Below are 17,992 nucleotides of genomic sequence, written 5' to 3'. Positions count from 1 at the left end.
TGGGTTAGGTAATCATTGGGCTGGCCACATTATTGGGAAAAGTTTTGAATCTACAAAGATGAATAAAAATATTATGAATTTGTAAACTTTAAACGTATGTATAAATGTATAAGTTAAATCCAATGCATCACATGTGGTTAATTACGACTTGGCCGATAAAGTAGTTCTTTTCATAATGCTATAAAATATAATTTATACATAGACGCTATAGTTGAAGCAGAAACGGATTTGAAATTTTTTTAAGTATACTACATAGAAAAAAACCACAATAAAATGACAGAAAAACTGTCAAATTTACAGTTTTAATAATGTCAATAGTGGCTGGATCTTGTCCGAAGTCTGGCAAGCAAGACTTGTTATAAAGATATTGGCTAGATTTTGATCTAAGAGTAGCAAACTAAGACTTGTCAGTTGAATATTGGCTGGGTCTTGGTTCAAGACTGGCAAACCAAGACTTGTTAGATAGATATTGGGTCGATCTTGGCTCAAGACTGATCAACCAAGACTTGTCAGGTGAGTAGTGGTCCAATCGTGGGCCAGTATTGTTCGGCCGGGTCTGGGAAACCCAGTATTGTGCCAAGACAGGCCTCGTTGTGTATAATTTTTTTCATAAAAGGGGAGTACTCACGAGTATTGTAGGTATTCTCACAGAGTATGTATAAAGTATTACCGGTGCTCCAATCTTTTAAATGTCTTGGTTATGGACACCAAACACGTCAGTGTGCGAGACCAGACAGAAGCAGGTGCTGCTACAAATGTGGCAGAGAGAACCACAAGGCCGTAAACTGCACGGAGAAGTTAACATGCTTCCTTTGTGCTTCGGACAAAGATGCCCAGGATAGTCTATGCCATATTTCTGGCACTGGAGCATGTAAGGCATTCCGCAAAGCACTTGCAGAAGCCACGAAAGGTCAGAAATGACCCGCATACTACAAGGCAACCTGAATAGGTGCGCCTTGGCGCAAAATCTGCTGCGCCAGCGTGTTTTCGAAGATAAAATTGACGTCTGCTTTATCTGCGAGCAATATCTAAACATCGAAGGTAAAACATGGTTCGCAGACGAAACGGGCACGGCAGCAATTTGAATTGTGAACACAAAGAACGTTACCGTCAACAACAGCGGAGGTGGAGCAGGTTTTGTCTGGATTCAAACCCCCACAACCTACTTCATGAGCGTCTATCTCTCACCTAACGAAGGGATAAGTGTGTTCCGACAGAAACTCGCAAATATAGAAGATGCGGTCACTAAGTTCGACGGCGAAGTTATCGTAGCCGGAGACTTCAACGCTAAATCAGCTGAGTGGGGCGCTGCTTTCTCCGACACCAGAGGAAACGAGGTCGCTAACGTCGTGGCTAGACTCGACCTCATAGTGCTGAACACCGGGAATACCACGACCTTTAGAAGACCAGGATACCAAGAATCCATCCTCGACATCTCATTGGCGACTCCAAGGACTGCCAACATGATTGAAGACTGGACAGTATCCGAAGAATACAGTGGCAGTGATCACCAGTTTGTGACATTCAGCGTTGGATTGGCATTTGCTCCGGTTCATGGTCTGGAAACGGCAGAGATTGTTTCTCTTAGACAAAGGTAAGGGAACCCCCATAATACCTTCGTCGTTTAGACCACTCTGTATGCTGGACATTGCTGGAAAACTGCTCGAGAAGCTCATACAAGGGAGATTTCGCAACGACATAGACCGTACTGGAGGTTTTGCCGCAAACCAACACGGCTTCCGGAAAGGACGTTCAACAGTCAGCGGAATCCAGAAAGTCGTAGCGACAGCGAGAGAAGCATGGACTGGTAGCCTCAAAGCCCGCAAGGTGTGTCTTGTCCTCACGCTAGACATTAGAAATGCCTTTAACAGCGCAAATTGGAGAGATATTTTGGACACCCTGGAGCACAAATTTGACGTGGAGCCGGAGAATCTGGTACTAGTCGACAACTACCTTGACGAGAGAAAGCTGATAGCAGAAACCACGGAAGGTCCACAAGAATACGCCATAACGGCTGGCGTGCCGCAAATGCTCAATAATGGGGCCCGATCTATGGAACGCGGACTACGACGAGCTTCTGGAAATCCCGTTGCCAAAGCAAGTGGAGCTAACGGGCTTTGCAGACGACGTCGCGGCCACAATAATAGTAGACAGCGTAGAGGAGGCCGAACTACTCGTTCGGGAAATCATTGATGCTGTCGAGACTTGGCTCGATAAACACTACCTGAAACTCGCAAAACACAAAACCGAGATGGTCGTTCTGACACCAAAAATGGTTCCCAAAACCATTTGCTGTGGACATGGGAGGAATAACGCTAACGTCAACAAGGGCCCTGCGCTATTTGGGGGTAATGATAGACAAGAAACTATCTTTCCGCGAACACCTCGATAGTGCATGCCAGAAAGCTAGCAAGACGGTGTCTAGCCTAGCAAGAATTATGACGAATACTATGGGACCAAGAACCAAAAAGAGGAGAGTCCTTCTGGAAGCAGTCCATTCGGTACTGCTTTATGGAGCGGAAATATGGGCAGATATATTAAAGCAGAAAACCTATCGGCGGAAAATGGCAGTAGTGCAGCGGCGAGGCGCTCTCAGAGTTGCCTGCGCCTACCGCACGGTTTCCGAAGCGGCTGTATTGGTCATTGCGGGAGCTGCGCCCATCGACTTATTAGCGTTCGAGAGAGCAAGACTCTACGACGCTAAAATCGGTGGCGAAAACATGAAGGAGGCAAGAACGAGGATGAAAACGGAAACGCAGCAAGAGTGGCAGGACCGATGGACGTCGGGAGAGACAGGCAGATGGACAGCGCGACTGATCCCAAACATCAACGTCTGGCTTTCTCGGAAGCACGGGGACACGGACTTCTTTCTGACCCAGCTACTGACGGGACATGGGCAGTTCAATGCCTATCTATTCAAGATGGGTTTGCACAGGGCACCAACGTGCAAATACTGTCCAGACAAAATTGACAACGCCGAGCACACGTTTTTCGAGTGTGATCGATGGAAGGACGATAGAATCTGCACCGAAGAAACAATGGGCACCGCGCTCTCCCCTGAGAGCTTGGTAACCTGCATGATCAAAAAAGAAGAAAACTGGACAGCTGTAGTAGCCTACGCGCAGCATCTCTAGAAAGAAAAAATCGCAGAAAGGGATTAGAAACCAGTAATAACAAGAAGTAGGTGTCGTGAGGCACAACATGGACTGGATTGAAGTAATGCTAACGCGGTCCTGATCCAGTCTTCCCTGTAACATCTATAGGGAAACGAGAGAGGAGGATGTTTAGTCGGTATTGTTGAAAAATAATATTGTCTTCTGAGTCCGACATACCCAGGCACCAACACCTAGTCCTGGCAACAACACCAAGTCCTGGCATACGTAAACGTATTTTACCTCCTCTATAAAAAAAAAAAAAAAAAAAAAAAAAAAACACACACACACACACACACACATTGAGAACAATAAATCACATCACAACCATTTATCCGTTATCTGGGAGTGATGCTGGATGCCCGACTCAACTTCAAGCAGCAGGTGGAACACGTCAGTGCCAAAGCGTCAGTAGTGAGAGCTAGTCTCGCACGGCTGATGCCTAACATCGGAGGCCTAATGCAGCGCAGGAGGCTACTATTGTCATCAGTAGTCACATCAGTGCTCACTTACGGAATATCCATTTGGACTGATGCATTGGAAACCCAAGAATCATGGAGAAAAGCTGGACCAGTATATCGACTGAGTGCCCTACGAGTAGCGAGTGCCTTCCGCACTATATCAGAAGAAGCAGTGTGCGTAATTGCCGGAACCCTACCTCTTAGAGTTCTAGCAGAGGAAAGACGAGCCCTTTACCAACGAAAAAGGTCAACTGCACTGAGCCCTGAAGAACTTAGAATTGAAGAACGGCAGAACAGCATAGGCCGATAGCAACTACAATGGGATGCTGCAGAGAAGAGTAGGTGGACGCACCGCCTTATACCTCGGATCGACATTTGGCTTAACCGGAATCACGGCGAGGTCAATTACTATCTTACGCAGATGTTGTCGGGACACGGGTGTTTTCGAGAGTATCTACACCGCTTTAAGCACGATGACTCTTCGGAGTGCCCGTCCTGCCCAGGAGTTGCTGAAGATGCGGAGCACGTCTTATTTGTATGTCCTCGTTTCGATCCACAACGTGAAGAGTTGGAGAGGATCCTGAACTAGAGAATGCAACCAGATTCACTAGTGGAAGCAATGTTGTCACCAGAAGCTGCCTGGAACGCTACCAACACGTTTCCAACAGAAGTCCTCAAAGATTTGCGTTCCACCGAAAGAAGAAGAGCAAATATCAGAAGACAGAAGGAAGGAAGTTAACACCTTAGCCACTAGAAGGAAGAACAGTAGCTAGTTCCTCCCCTCACCAAGTAATGCCTGACGGCGGTTCCCATGAGGGATTAGAGGAAAGAAGAAAAGGGGTTTATGGTTTAGTGAGTAGGGGCGTTAGCGTCGAGTTTTAGTATGATGCTGCGTCGAGTCGTCACATATCCAGGCCAAACAGCTACGCCTGGAATCCGCAAAAAGGATTCCCCCCCCCCCCTAAAGGAGAGAGGAAAAAGAAAAAAAAACACACACACATTCATACACTTACATATATACATACAGACACCATTGCGGGAATAGTCAAGGAAGCTTCCTAGGACCTCAAAACGTCGAGATCTGATAAATACTCGATTTTCGAAAAACGGGATAAAAACAATAACTTTCCGATTTTTGAAAATTTTCAATTTTCTTAGCAGAAAGTTAAAAAAATAGATTCTTATTAAAATAATGACTAATTCATTTTAACTGTCAATTATAATACATTTTGACTACTCGTAAGCCTGGTACATTAACTAACGCTAAATAAAATAAATAAGCCTTTTACTTCTACATCTGTAACTTGGATCAATGAGTAACGCAACGGGCTGATAGATGCAAAGTACAGCGTTTGAGTCTATCAGAGACCTGGCATTTTTTTCATTAAATAATTAGAGCATGATGTCTGATTGAATTATAAAATTCTATGAAATAATTATATCCTTTTACTTTTTTTTGAAGTTATACTCCTTCTGGCGCGTTAGAGAAGAATGATGAGAGTAAATTTTTACGATGCGTGCGCACACCATCATGAAAAACCGACACCCTGAAGTTAGCCAGTCAACATTTTAGTTTTTCAAGAAAAGTTACCAACAAAGTAAAAGTAAGGACATCTACGTATGCTTGCGTGAGAACTGGCAACTGTATTCACGATATTTATTCAAGTGTTTCTGAACCTACATCACGTGTTTCTTATCATTCCGAATAAAATATATATAAATAAAATATACATAAAAATATATTTTCAACTTCTGATTAAGAAAATTGAAAATTTTCCAATAATGGGACGTTATTGATTTCGTTCCGATTTTCGAAAGCCGAGTTTTCATCGAATGTCCAAATTTTGAGGTCCCAGGAAGCTATTCTAACTATTCCCGCTGAGATGTCCAGCCGTGTGTGTGTGTGTGTGTGTGTGTGTGTGTGTGTGTGTGTGTGTGTGTGTGTGTGTGTGTGTGTGTGTGTGTGTGTGTGTGGATGTGTGTAAATAAATTTTTGTCGTACGGTTTCTCAAAAACGAATCGACTGATTTAATTCTACGACACGTCATTCGAAAGGGTTTATCAAAACTTAGATCTGATTAGATTTGAGAGTTAATCCATCAAGCAATTCCAAAAAAAAAAAAAACAAAAAAAAATTTGAATTTTTACGTTTTTTTGAAAACAATTTTTCAGCGGGCAAAAAATTCATAATGAAACCATATATATATTTTTTGTGTTCAAAGTTTTCAAAGCATTCAAAAGTTATAGTTGTTCAATAAATATATTGAGCGTGTTCAGCCGAACTAAGTCCTGACTAAACTTAGTTAACCTAAGTATAGTCGAAGCATTCCCTGCTATACATATATCTATCTACTATACTATACATATCTTACTAAGTTTACCCAGGACTTAGTTCTGCTGAACACGCTCATTTGAGCTCGAGGAGCTCAAAATGTAAAAAACTATGCTTTGAGCTTAAAAAGCTCAAATATTAACCGAAGAACACCTTTTAAGGTGCTTCAAATGCAAACTTAGCGGGAAGTTCTAGGGTTGGCCTACGCGATCAACCGATTTCCAGATTTTTTTAATTATGTAGAAATAATTTTTTTATGATAATTAAATAAACTGTATTTAACTAGATAATAAGTTATAATAAAACTTTCAATGTATTAAATACCTTTTTTTCTATTATTAGGGTCGTTTTTTCTACAAACGTAGGATAACGCGGAAGATAAAATTTTTAGAAAGTTTTTTATCTTGTTACGCCAAAGAAGTATAACTTCTTACGTGCGTACATAAGTACATACACTTTTTTTTTATATTATGAAAGAAATATACAAAAAAAATTATGGACAACGGTTCACCCTGAAGGCCATCCCAGCAACTTCCCGCTAATTCCATATCTAGGCGCTTAAAGTTGCACTTATGATGTTTTTGAGCTCTTCGAAAAATACAATTTGTGTGTTATTTTGAGCTCAAAGAGATAGATTTTCTATGTTTTTGAGCTCTTCAAGCTCAAAAGTCTGGTAGAAGTTTAATAAAACACTATTTTTTGAATTTTTAAGAGTGCAATTGAGCCATTTTCAGGCAATGTATAGTAAAACCGACTTATGTATGTTATTTTATCAAGAATTTCATTCTGTGAAATCTACCTTTCATTTCAGATGTGGCCGAATGGCGTTTTTTTTTAAACATTTGTATGAGGATTATGGATTAAAAATACAATTTCTCTTGACGAGGTAGGAAACTTGATTTTTAGGCCCCAGTCGTGCGATCGCGCTTAATAAGTTAAAGCATGCAAAAAAACAACAAAACTACGCAAATACTCTTAGAATACTCCGTGAAAATCCCTGCAATACTCCGTGGACGCTCCATGAGAACACCACTTTGTCAATACTCATTGAGAATACGGACAACCCTCGCGGTTTTAAGAATGCCGTAAAAATATCATAATTTTTCGGCATTTATGCTCATGCCGTATATTAACCGTCATAATTCGGTAATAATGCGGTTAAACTATAGTTGTTTTGGCCAGTTTTTATACTGTAATTATCCAGTATATATACTGCACTTAAGCTGTACAGTTACCAAAAATATACTATACAATTACCGCATTAATGCCCAAATTTTACACAAAAAATTCCAAATAATTATCGTAATAATACAGTAATTTTGCCGAATATTTTCTGATATAATGGACAATTATTAAAGATTTGGTTTTATTTTCAGTTCACTTCTATGTTAGAAATGAATAAAATGAAAAATTTCCAACTTTGCTTTTCATTCTCCATCGCTACTTTGCAAAAATAAATACTGTTTTTGAATAAATACTATGTAGAATATTATTTTTTAATTAGGTATTTAGCGGTTATGAATATAAAAGAATACATATGTTAAGTAAATATATTCTAATTTTAATTTCAATCTTTAATTTCTCACTTAGAAAATTGCAAATTTTCTAAAATCGAAAAGTTATATTGTTTCACATATATAATTATATTATTTGATTTTAAAAATGCTTGTCGTAAGATGGACGATGTGGCTTAATGTATGTAGAATAAGCAAAAAGAATCTTTAGTATAGACCGGGTAGCTCAAATGGTAGAGTATCCGGCATGTCTTCGGGAGGTTCTGGGTTCGAATCCCAGTTCGAGCATTATTTAATTTTACACCATTTTTTAAATATGGTTTTAATACAGTCATTTTACCATAAGTATGCCGCATTTTCAGCGTTAATATTCTAAATTTTTAGCGTGAATGGATCGCATTTTGAGCGTAAATATTCCGCATTTTTAGCGTAAATATATCGCATTTTGAGCGTAAATTATTCGCATTTTTACGGTAAATGTTCCGTAATATTTCGATGAAAAAACTGACCAAAACAACCGAAAAAATGCTGAAAAAATACCGCATTAATACTGTATAACTGCGACATTTTTTCGGCATTTACAAAATTGCTAGGGAATACGCCGTAAAAAAACTAGCAGCACCCCGTGAGTACTCTGTGAAAACACTGGCAATACTTTACGAAAACTCCGAAAAAACGACTTCAGAATCTCGTATCGTAACTGCACACAAAACTCCGCGTTTTCACCGTTAAAACACTGCCTAAGCTCCGTCAATACCTCGAGTTTTCTCGGAGTTTCGGCAGTGGTGCCTAAACCGCTAGAGAAATATTTAAGCTATAATAACTTTCGGACAAATCATATGATTTAAAAACACTCAACTGAAAATTAAAGGGGGAAGTTTTAGGTATAATTTTTAATTTTTAAGGAAAAGTTATTATATGATTAAACTCATTAAAACTAAAAAATAAAAATTTATATCTACTATTAAGCCTAACGTACGAAAGTTAGTTTAAAAGTTAGGTTTAAAGTAATACAAATGTGATTGTTTTGTTTTCAGGTTCCAAAAGATTAAGATTGTCAATCAATGATTCAAGTAATGAAGATCAAGACTCCGACTCACTTGATGCTCGTGAATCTTCTAAAGCAAGATCACGTTCGAGATCTCGTTCACGTTCACTTTCTGCATCTTGTACTCCTCATATCAATACATCAACAAACTCAAATATAGGTGCTATGGTTACAGACACTGATTCAATAGTAGGGATGAAACAAGAAAATAGTGTTCATGATTCTGACGATGGAAGTACTGGACCTACTAGCCTAAGTCCATCGCATACTCCATCGTTAACTTCTGCTTTTACTCTCCAAAGAAATGACACACCAGCACCGGAAAACTTAAGTCTCCGGAAAACAGCTAGTCCAATTCAAATACCTTCTCAAACTGTTTCTCAAGCTGTTAATCTTGTACAGACTCGATATAGCCCGCCACCTTCATCGTTAACGGTAATTTGAGAAAATTTTAAATTGTTCTATAATATGAATACTAATCGGAGAGAATTTTATAATAAATACTACTATTCAAGTATTGTAAGAACAGGCTACGCCCTGATTAAAAATATTGATTGAAAAGTATTGGGAATCAGTCACCCCATGTTAACTGTACCACATAGATAGTTAAATTTTCCATCTGAATATCGCAGTTTTTATATGATTGCAATAATGACGATTTTAACTACCTCCGATGACAAAAGTTACCATCTAGATTAGGGTGTGCCAAAAAAATCAACTAATTTTTTTTTTCAAAAAGTTCTTGAAATTTCGTTAGAAGATACCAAAATAAAAATTCAATCAAAATTTGAACCCTAAATTTTTCATTTAATTAACATGGAAAAACATTTCTAGAAAGTTTGGATTTTTATTTCTCTTGATTGAACCAACTCCATCGAACGAACAATCAATATTCTTACAGGAAATTGAACTCTGAATGAAAAAGGTCTCTTATCATTTTTTGATAAATTCAATCCTCCGAAAGTTATACAAGGTTGAAGTTAAGCTTACTGCAAATTTGTGAATTATTTCACTTTTACGGTGAATCTATTACACCGGCACACAAAAAAAAAAATTTGTTTGTAATTTTGACCGAACCCACCTACCAACATGTTTTTCACCCCACTGAATCCAAATTTGGAGTCCGTTTGGCCCGGTCACCGTCTAGATTTGAGTAAAATTAAAAAAAAACCAAAAAAAGGCAAACAGTTGCAGTCACAGCGATGAAAAAATTTTTGTGGATCCGGATCAAGTATGATTATTATGTACTTCAATTCACTGAATCTGAATCTAAACGTTTATTAGCCCGTTGAACCGTTAAAATTTGAAAAAGATTGCGAAAAACCGAGAAAAATTTCAATAAATCATGAAAAATCGAAATTACCGATGTAAAAAATTTTTTGGATTCAGATTGAGTACGATTGCAGTTATAAATATGAGAAATAATCTATTAAACACGATTGTTAATGACTTGGGCGTATTTTCATGGATTGAATATGATCTTAGAATTAAAAAATTGACAAAGTCTTAAAATTTCTAGAAAATAGCATGTAGGAGAATGTACAATAGGAGAAGGTACAAAACTATATTTGCGAATTTTAGACAGTCGTTCGTTTGTATCGAACTCTTTTATCTTCACATGACCTACCCAGTGAGTTCCTTTTACGTTTTCTGTATACTTCTGGTACTTCTTTTATAAGCATCCAGCAAAAATCTGTCAGTGGTCGACGTGAGAATCCATGTAGTAGTTTGAGGTTCATTAAGCGACTTAAATTTTTGTAATTTGTCACCAATTCTTCTATTAACGTCCTGTAGTTTTCGCTTTTTTTATTTCCTAAAAAGTTTTGAAACACATTTTTGAAACTAACCCAAGCTGCTCTCTCCGTCTCGTTCATTTTTCCTATGAAAATCTTGCATCCTGAAATAGAATCCCGTGAAAAAATATTCTGATCAGGCTTGATATGAGCTGATAACGCCATATCAAAATTTTTGATATGTTCATATCTGGCCTGATATGATCTGATATGTCCATATTTAATTTTTGATATGTCCTGATATGGCCTAATATGAAAATTGGCCATATCAGGCCTGATCAAGCCTTATCAATTTGATATGTCTATATCAGACTTGATATAGCTTGATATGCTCATATCTAATTTTACATTATTTTTTAATAGGTCCTGATATGCCCTGATATAACCTTATAAAGTTATATATATATATATATATACTTTGATGAACTTAAAAAAAAATCCCTGATCAGGGTTGATATAACTTGATATGGATTCATATAGTCTGATATATTCATACCCTTACCAGCACATAAGTAGTCTTATGTACTCATTTAAAGGCATACCCGAGTAAAAAAACTATATATCATTATATATGATTCATATCTAATTATATAGAAGCATATGTAATTCATTTATAATTATATAGATGTATATACAATTCATATACAATTATATATGAATCATATAGAATTCTATATAATTTTTTTTACTCCAGTGGGTATTTTGTGATTACCATAAAACATTCTCTTTTTCTATCTAAGAGTCTGTTACTCCAATGATTAACAATCTTTTAATATATAGTATTTTTCGGATGAAATAATAGGAACTTAAAAAAAAATTTAATTTCACAAAAATGATTAGTTTTATCAAGTTCAAAAATTGTTAGCCAGGCCCTCCAGCAATATATAGTTCCATATACTAAACAAATAATTCTATCAAAATTTAAGCTTTCAATTCTGATTTTACCTTGATTATTTTTTTAATTTCAAAGAAATTATAAATTCTAAAGCAACGAAGTACCTTAACAATATATCGTTGAATCATTTTTGTGATTTCATGTATACATAGATAATTTTATAAATCTACATATAGATACCATTATTATATATAAATATTGACAGTTAATAATTAATAAATTAGATAAAAAATTTTGTTCATTACGAATCGATCATGTATACGATTTGCATTACTTGTAGTTATAATAAACTCTGTTCTCCAAATAAGTCTCTTAGGTAAACGGGTAGTAAATTAGTCTTTCAAGCGGTAGGTCCACGGTTCGATTCCCACTCGCGCCGATTTTTTTTTTTTCCTATGGAAATAATTATATATAATTATACCTAATTATATAGGGCCATTTTTGATTTCTGATATACTTATATCAAGGCATATATAGTCTGATATGGCCAATTTCCATATCAGGCCTGATATGGACGGTTTATATCAGGCCTGATATAGTCTGATCAGACAATTTTTTCACGGGGTTCGAATTTTGGGTTCATTAAAAATTCCTTACGATCGCTTATGCGTGCAGCCAGGGCACCTCCTACTGAAGAGTATACTACTACAAGAAGTAATTCCCATTCGTAATAAGACGGGCTAATTAATGTTTTGATTCAGATTCAGTGAATTGAAATATATAAAAATCATACTTGATCCGATTCCACAAAAATTTTTTCATCGCTGTGGCTAATTGTTTGCCTTTTTTTAAGTTTTTTGAATTTGACTCAAATCTAGACAGTAACCGGGCCTAATAGACTCCAATTTGGTCCGGTCAAAAGTACAAACAACTTTTTTTTTGTGTGCCGGTGTAATAAATTTACCGTAAAAGTGAAATAATTCACAAATTTGCAATAAGCCTAACTTCAACCTTGAATAACTTTCGGAGAATTGAATTTATCAAAAAATGATAAGAGACCTTTTTTATTCAGAGTTCAATTTCCTGTAAGAATATTGATTGCTCATTCGATGGAGTTGGTTCAATTAAGAGAAATAAAAATCCAAACTTTCTATACATTTTTTTTCGTGTTAATTAAATGAAAATTCGAAAAACTCAGTTCGTGACCTCTAAATATTTATATTAAGGGTTCAAATTCTGACTAAATTTTTATTTTGGTATCTTCTAACGAAATTTCAAGAACTTTTTGAAAAAAAAAATTAGTTGATTTTTTTTGGCACACCCTAATCTAGATAGTAAACCGTATAATCATAATTGTGGGAAATAATATATAATGATTGTGCTAATTACGAGGCCAGATAGTTGTATCCGAAAAAAAACAGTTTCACTGTAAAAAAATCGCGCCAAGTCCACGTTCATAAGACTATTGATAAAAAAAAAAGTTTTTTTTTTCTTTACAAAAGATATAAAATAAAATAATTAAAAAATCCAAGTAACCGATTTGATTGTATATGATTTTCGGAATTTAAAAAAAAATTTTGTTGTAAATTTAAAAATTAAAAAAAAAAATTTTGGAACGTATTTAGTGTACGTGGTTGCAAAATATTTTACTGTTAATGAAATTCGTAAAATCTATTTACTAGGACTTTAAAAAAATTGAAATACACAATGACGCACACCAAGTAAGTTCCAAAATTTTTTTAAAAATTTTTAAATTTACAACAAAATTTTTCTTAATTTCCGAAAATCATATCGGTTACTTGGATTTTTTAATTTTTTTACTTTATATCTTTTTGTAAAGAAAAAAAAAATTTTTTTTTCTTAATAGTCTTATGAACGTGGACTTGGCGCGATTTTTTTACAGTGAAACTGTTTTTGTTCGGATTTTAGTATTTTTTGTAATTATAATAAAAATTTACTATTGGTACCAACTTAAATCTCGCGTTGGCTGCATTTTTTATAGCAAACTATCCCCTTGAAGCTACAGTTTATGTAAAAATAATTCCAGCGCACCCTGGCGGCTGCAGATGCAAGCTGTGAAATGTATTTTTTTAACTGTAGTTTCTCATCTATTGGAGATTACCATGCATTCTCGAATTATTTAATCTGTGGTATGTCACTTTTTACATCGAAAAAAAGTCAGGATCGAAATTTTTGAGCTTGCTATAGTTTGTGCTGATAAAATTTAATGATTTCAAGTTGATTAATTGTTATAATTGAATATAATCAATTAATATCAGTAAAATAAAGTATGAATTACTGTTATAATATAAAATTTAGGAACAAGAAGTACCGTAGAATTAAATAAAATTTTGCAACCTCGAAATACCGTTCTGCTTACAATAAACATAGTCGGTAGTCTGGCGCTCCGTTTACAACGGATTTGAACGGAACTTGGCGCCAGATTCTACCGAATCTGTGGATTTTTCATTTTAACTTTGCAAAAAGTTAGTAACTATACTGGATAGTAGAAGCTACAATATAGGAATGGTTACAGTTAACATACAATTCTCTTCGTGTAGGGTGATTCAAAAAATAAAAATAATTTTTAACTTCATGCTAAAAAAATTGAAAGTTTTCAAAAATCGGGAAGTTATTGGTTTTACCCCGTTTTTCGAAAGTCGATTTCTCATAAGATCTCGACGTTCTGAGGTCCTAGAAAGCTTCCCTGACTACTCTCGCGAGGGTGTCACTATGTCTGTCTGTGTGTGTGTGTGTGTGTGTGTGTGTGTGTGTGTGTGTGTGTGTGTATGTATGTATGTATGTGTGTGTGTGTGTGTGTGTGTGTGTGCGTTTAAAAGTCATTCACGATCAAAATTCAATCTTTAAAAAATTTGATTGAATTTTGTGTATTACAATAAAACTGTTAGTTTCAGTGGAAAAATAGCTTAATATAGGAAAAAGAGCTCCATCTATTGAAAAATAATTTTTCCATCGACAGAGTTAGAAAAAAACCGTGTTTATCCACTGACAAAATGAACGAAGAAAATTGCCATCTCTGTATCTAAAATTAAAATAAATATTTTAGAGATAGGGTACTAAAATTTTTGAGCAGAAGCTCACAAAAGTAATTCTGAAAGCGTGCATTCGAGTAAGAACGAAAATTGAGATGATTTGTCTTCAAATTAAAATCAAAATAATTTTTTTGTGGTAACAAACTATTTCGAGTCGAATTCTGCAAAGAAATTCTTTAAAAGCATCATATATATTGGACAAAACAAAAAAGTCATTGGTCAACATATTTCAGAAATCAAATTCATGTTTGACTCTTATTTTTCCACTGAAACCAACAGTTTTATTGTAATACACAAAATTCAATCAAATTTTTTAAAGATTGAATTTTGATCGTGAATAACTTTTAAATGCGTGGACTGATCAAAAATTATTGTCAGTTCTTTTTTACACGCTTTATATTAGCTTCACTTGTATGTCAGTTTGTCAGTATGTCAGTTTGTCAGTATGTCAGTAACTCTCCGTGGGTAATCTGCGCGCCTGCGGCCTTCCTTGGTTCTGGTAGCCGTTTCTCAGGCTCGCTCTCCGAAATCGAACTCTAATTCCCCGTATTTATAATATTTATAAATAATTATTTTTTATTAGCTTCACTTGTATGTCAGTATGTCAGTATGTCAGTATGTAACTCTCCGTGGGTAATTTGCGCGCCTGAATATTTTTGATAATCAACAAATAATAGTTTAAAATAAAGCGTGTAAAAAACTAAAAAATCACGCTTTTATAAATAAACCAAACTAAAAAGTAAAAAATAAATAATAGTTTAAAAAAACTAAAAACACGCTTTTTATAGAAAACCAAACTAAAAAATAGAAAATAAATTTAAATTAAGAATAGTGTTAAAAATTTCAATAAATATAAATTAATAATAGTGTAAATAAAAAAAATGTATTTTATTTTAAAAAAAGCGTGGGGTGCTTTTTAAGATATTATCAAAATGATAATCACTCTACTCATATCTGGCAATAAAATATTTATAACTATTGACACCATGCACCTCACGCTTTTTTTAAAATAAAATACATTTTTTTTATTTACACTATTATTAATTTATATTTATTGAAATTTTTAACACTATTCTTAATTTAAATTTATTTTCTATTTTTTAGTTTGGTTTTCTATAAAAAGCGTGTTTTTAGTTTTTTTAAACTATTATTTATTGTAGAGCGTTTGATTTTCTACAAAGACTATAACAGCGATAAATTAATGATTTGTCGCTTAAGCGGTGTAAAAATCAGAAAAAGCTAAAATAATTTTTCCCATGTTATTCTTATCGAAATTAAAAAAATGCAATGAGGACTATCATAATATTAATATGAAGAGCTCAAATTGTAACTCTTGTCTTTTTACAACAAAATAACACTTTTGAGCCTATATGGAAGAAAAAAATAATGATTTTTATTTTTTGAATCACCCCGATGAATACTCATCACATTGTTATAATTGACTGTTGTATATTAATTAACACAGTTATATTAACAACAACGGTGATAACAAAATCAATTTTACTCTAAAACCAATAGGCTGCAGCTGCCCATTTTACACCTTATTTATCTCTTTATGGACCAACTGCAAGTTCACTTTATTGTTCACCAACACTTTATCAGCACCAACATCATCATCATTTAGCTGAACCACGAGATATGCAAATGCAGATGCAAATGCAGAACGTTCAACAATCTTGCAGTGTACAAGTTCAACAACAAAAACAACAACAACAACAACAACAACAACAACAACAACAACAACAACAACAACAACAACAACAACAACAACAACAACAACAACAACAACAACAACAACAACAACAACAACAACAACAACAACAACACCAACAACAACAACAACAACAACAACAACAACAACAACAACAACAACAGCAGCAGCAAAGGTCACCAATAGATGTTTTGCTTCGAGTATTTCCTGGAAGACGCCGAGCTGATGTTGAAGCTCTTCTTCATCGTTGCAAAGGTAATATTAAGTGTTGTAAAATTATTTCTGATTTTATAAGAAAAACAATAATTTATTTATAGATTTATTTAAATTTGGCATTGTAAAGAATGTCGAAGCTTTTGTATAAATTTATATAAATTATTCATGTGTAGGTGTATCTGAGTATGCGGGAGTAAAAATATGTACAATCTTCAAGCTTCACTTTAAATTTAAAAAACAAAAAGGCTATTTTGATTAATTCAACCGATTCTTTGTATGAGCAAGTACATTATCAAAAACTTTCAAGACTATAGTAAACCGTGTGTTTACACTTTTATGTCATAAACATTTCATCTTAATAGCTCAAAATATATTCTCGGAGTATTTTGTTTTATTAATTTCTTTTAAGTTCGGAAAACAAAGTATAGAATAATTTTCGAAACTACTTTTATACTATATCCTAATGAATTTAATTGGAAAAGAAGAATTATACGATATGATTACAAAAATAAATACTTTGGAACGTCTACTCGAATACTAATTTCAGATTAAACATCAATGCGATTATCGAAAAAATATTAATGTTACATTTATTGTGTTTATCATTGATTTATTTTCCCATTGTATGCAACTTACGAGTTTTAACGAAATTTCTAATTTTGAACAGTATTCTAATCGTTGGATCTGCAAATTATTCAAATATTAAAAATCTATTGATTTTTAACTGTATTTTTTAGGTGACGTAGTATCAGCAATGGAAGTTTTAGTTTGTGAAGATAGTCTCCAACCGAAATCTGCGTTTTCGCCTCTTGTTGGTGCCTTAGCATCTGCAGCTGCAGTGTCTGCTGCTTCAGCTGCATCGGCTAGTAACTATACCTCACGAGCTGCTTATTGTGGTCCAAGTCCTCCAACGCGACATCGATTCCTTGCAGCTCCTTATGCAGGTACAGGTTATCTGCCAACTGTTATTAGACCACCAAATCAAACAAATCATTCAAATGGCACAAGTGAAGTCTACCGAGAAACCAGTCCCGACGATGCCAGTGATAAAACCAGTTACTCCGAGTGACCTAGTGAATTTATTCATTATACCACATGGTCTTATACATAATCTGGATACACTGACTCATTAACAGTGCAACATATACAATCTACTTATTTTAACGAAATTGCAAATTATTTGAAACAATAATCAAAGGACTTCCAAAGAAGCCTTCAAATAATTATATTATCCATGTCCAGAGATGTATACTTTATGTGATTAGATGATTAATATATGTACGCATCAAAAATTTTTTGATTAATGTTTCATAGGTAAATCATTGTATTTTAGGAAAAATAAACTATCAAAGAAAATAATAAATGAAATAAAAATGATACTATACGAAATAATGTTTTCTGTACACACCGCTAGTTATTATTCAGAGCTCTGGTGGAAATAATTCTCTGAAAAAACTCTTGAAAAGTCTTTACAACTTTGGATAAGATTTTTCAAAAGTCTTTACATCCCTAACTAAGTAAAGAAAATACTTAATGCCTTCAACACTCCGCAAAACTCTTTAAAAGTCAAATTTTCCCTGCAATTTGGGACTTTCCCAAAGAGCTATTAAGAGTTGATATGACTTATAAAATTGGGGTGTCAATAACTGCGACGTTCTCAAAAAAAAAAATGTGAGCCGTCATGGGACGCCTGGCAGATGTGAAACATCGTGTGTGTACAAGTAATATGTATAAAAGATAATATTATTACAAGAATTAAATATAGCCTAATGAAAAAATGAAGTATTACGAATTTCTTACAGAAAATGGTAACTTTATTTAATAAACATTTATTTACATGTGATATAAAAATTCGATATTAATATCAAGTGGCCACA

The 17,992-nt window shown here is 34.6% G+C and overlaps 1 protein-coding gene across 2 annotated transcripts in view; it reads left to right on the top strand.

Annotated features, from left to right (window-relative positions):
• Window positions 1-17,461, top strand: part of LOC123264527 (doublesex- and mab-3-related transcription factor A2) — a 150,103-nt gene extending 132,642 nt beyond the window's left edge. For both annotated transcript variants that reach the window (XM_044727810.1, XM_044727809.1), the window contains 3 exons: window positions 8,497-8,942; window positions 15,707-16,154; window positions 16,853-17,461. In XM_044727810.1, the coding sequence (XP_044583745.1) occupies window positions 8,497-8,942; window positions 15,707-16,154; window positions 16,853-17,184 (1,226 nt within the window). In that variant the 3' untranslated portion in view covers window positions 17,185-17,461. The remainder of the gene's footprint in view (window positions 1-8,496; window positions 8,943-15,706; window positions 16,155-16,852) is intronic.
• The last annotated feature ends 531 nt before the right edge of the window (window positions 17,462-17,992 follow it).

This window comes from Cotesia glomerata, linkage group LG5 (genome assembly GCF_020080835.1).
Source record: "Cotesia glomerata isolate CgM1 linkage group LG5, MPM_Cglom_v2.3, whole genome shotgun sequence".
NCBI lineage: Eukaryota > Metazoa > Arthropoda > Insecta > Hymenoptera > Braconidae > Cotesia > Cotesia glomerata.
This window is presented reverse-complemented; position numbering and strand designations above follow the sequence as displayed.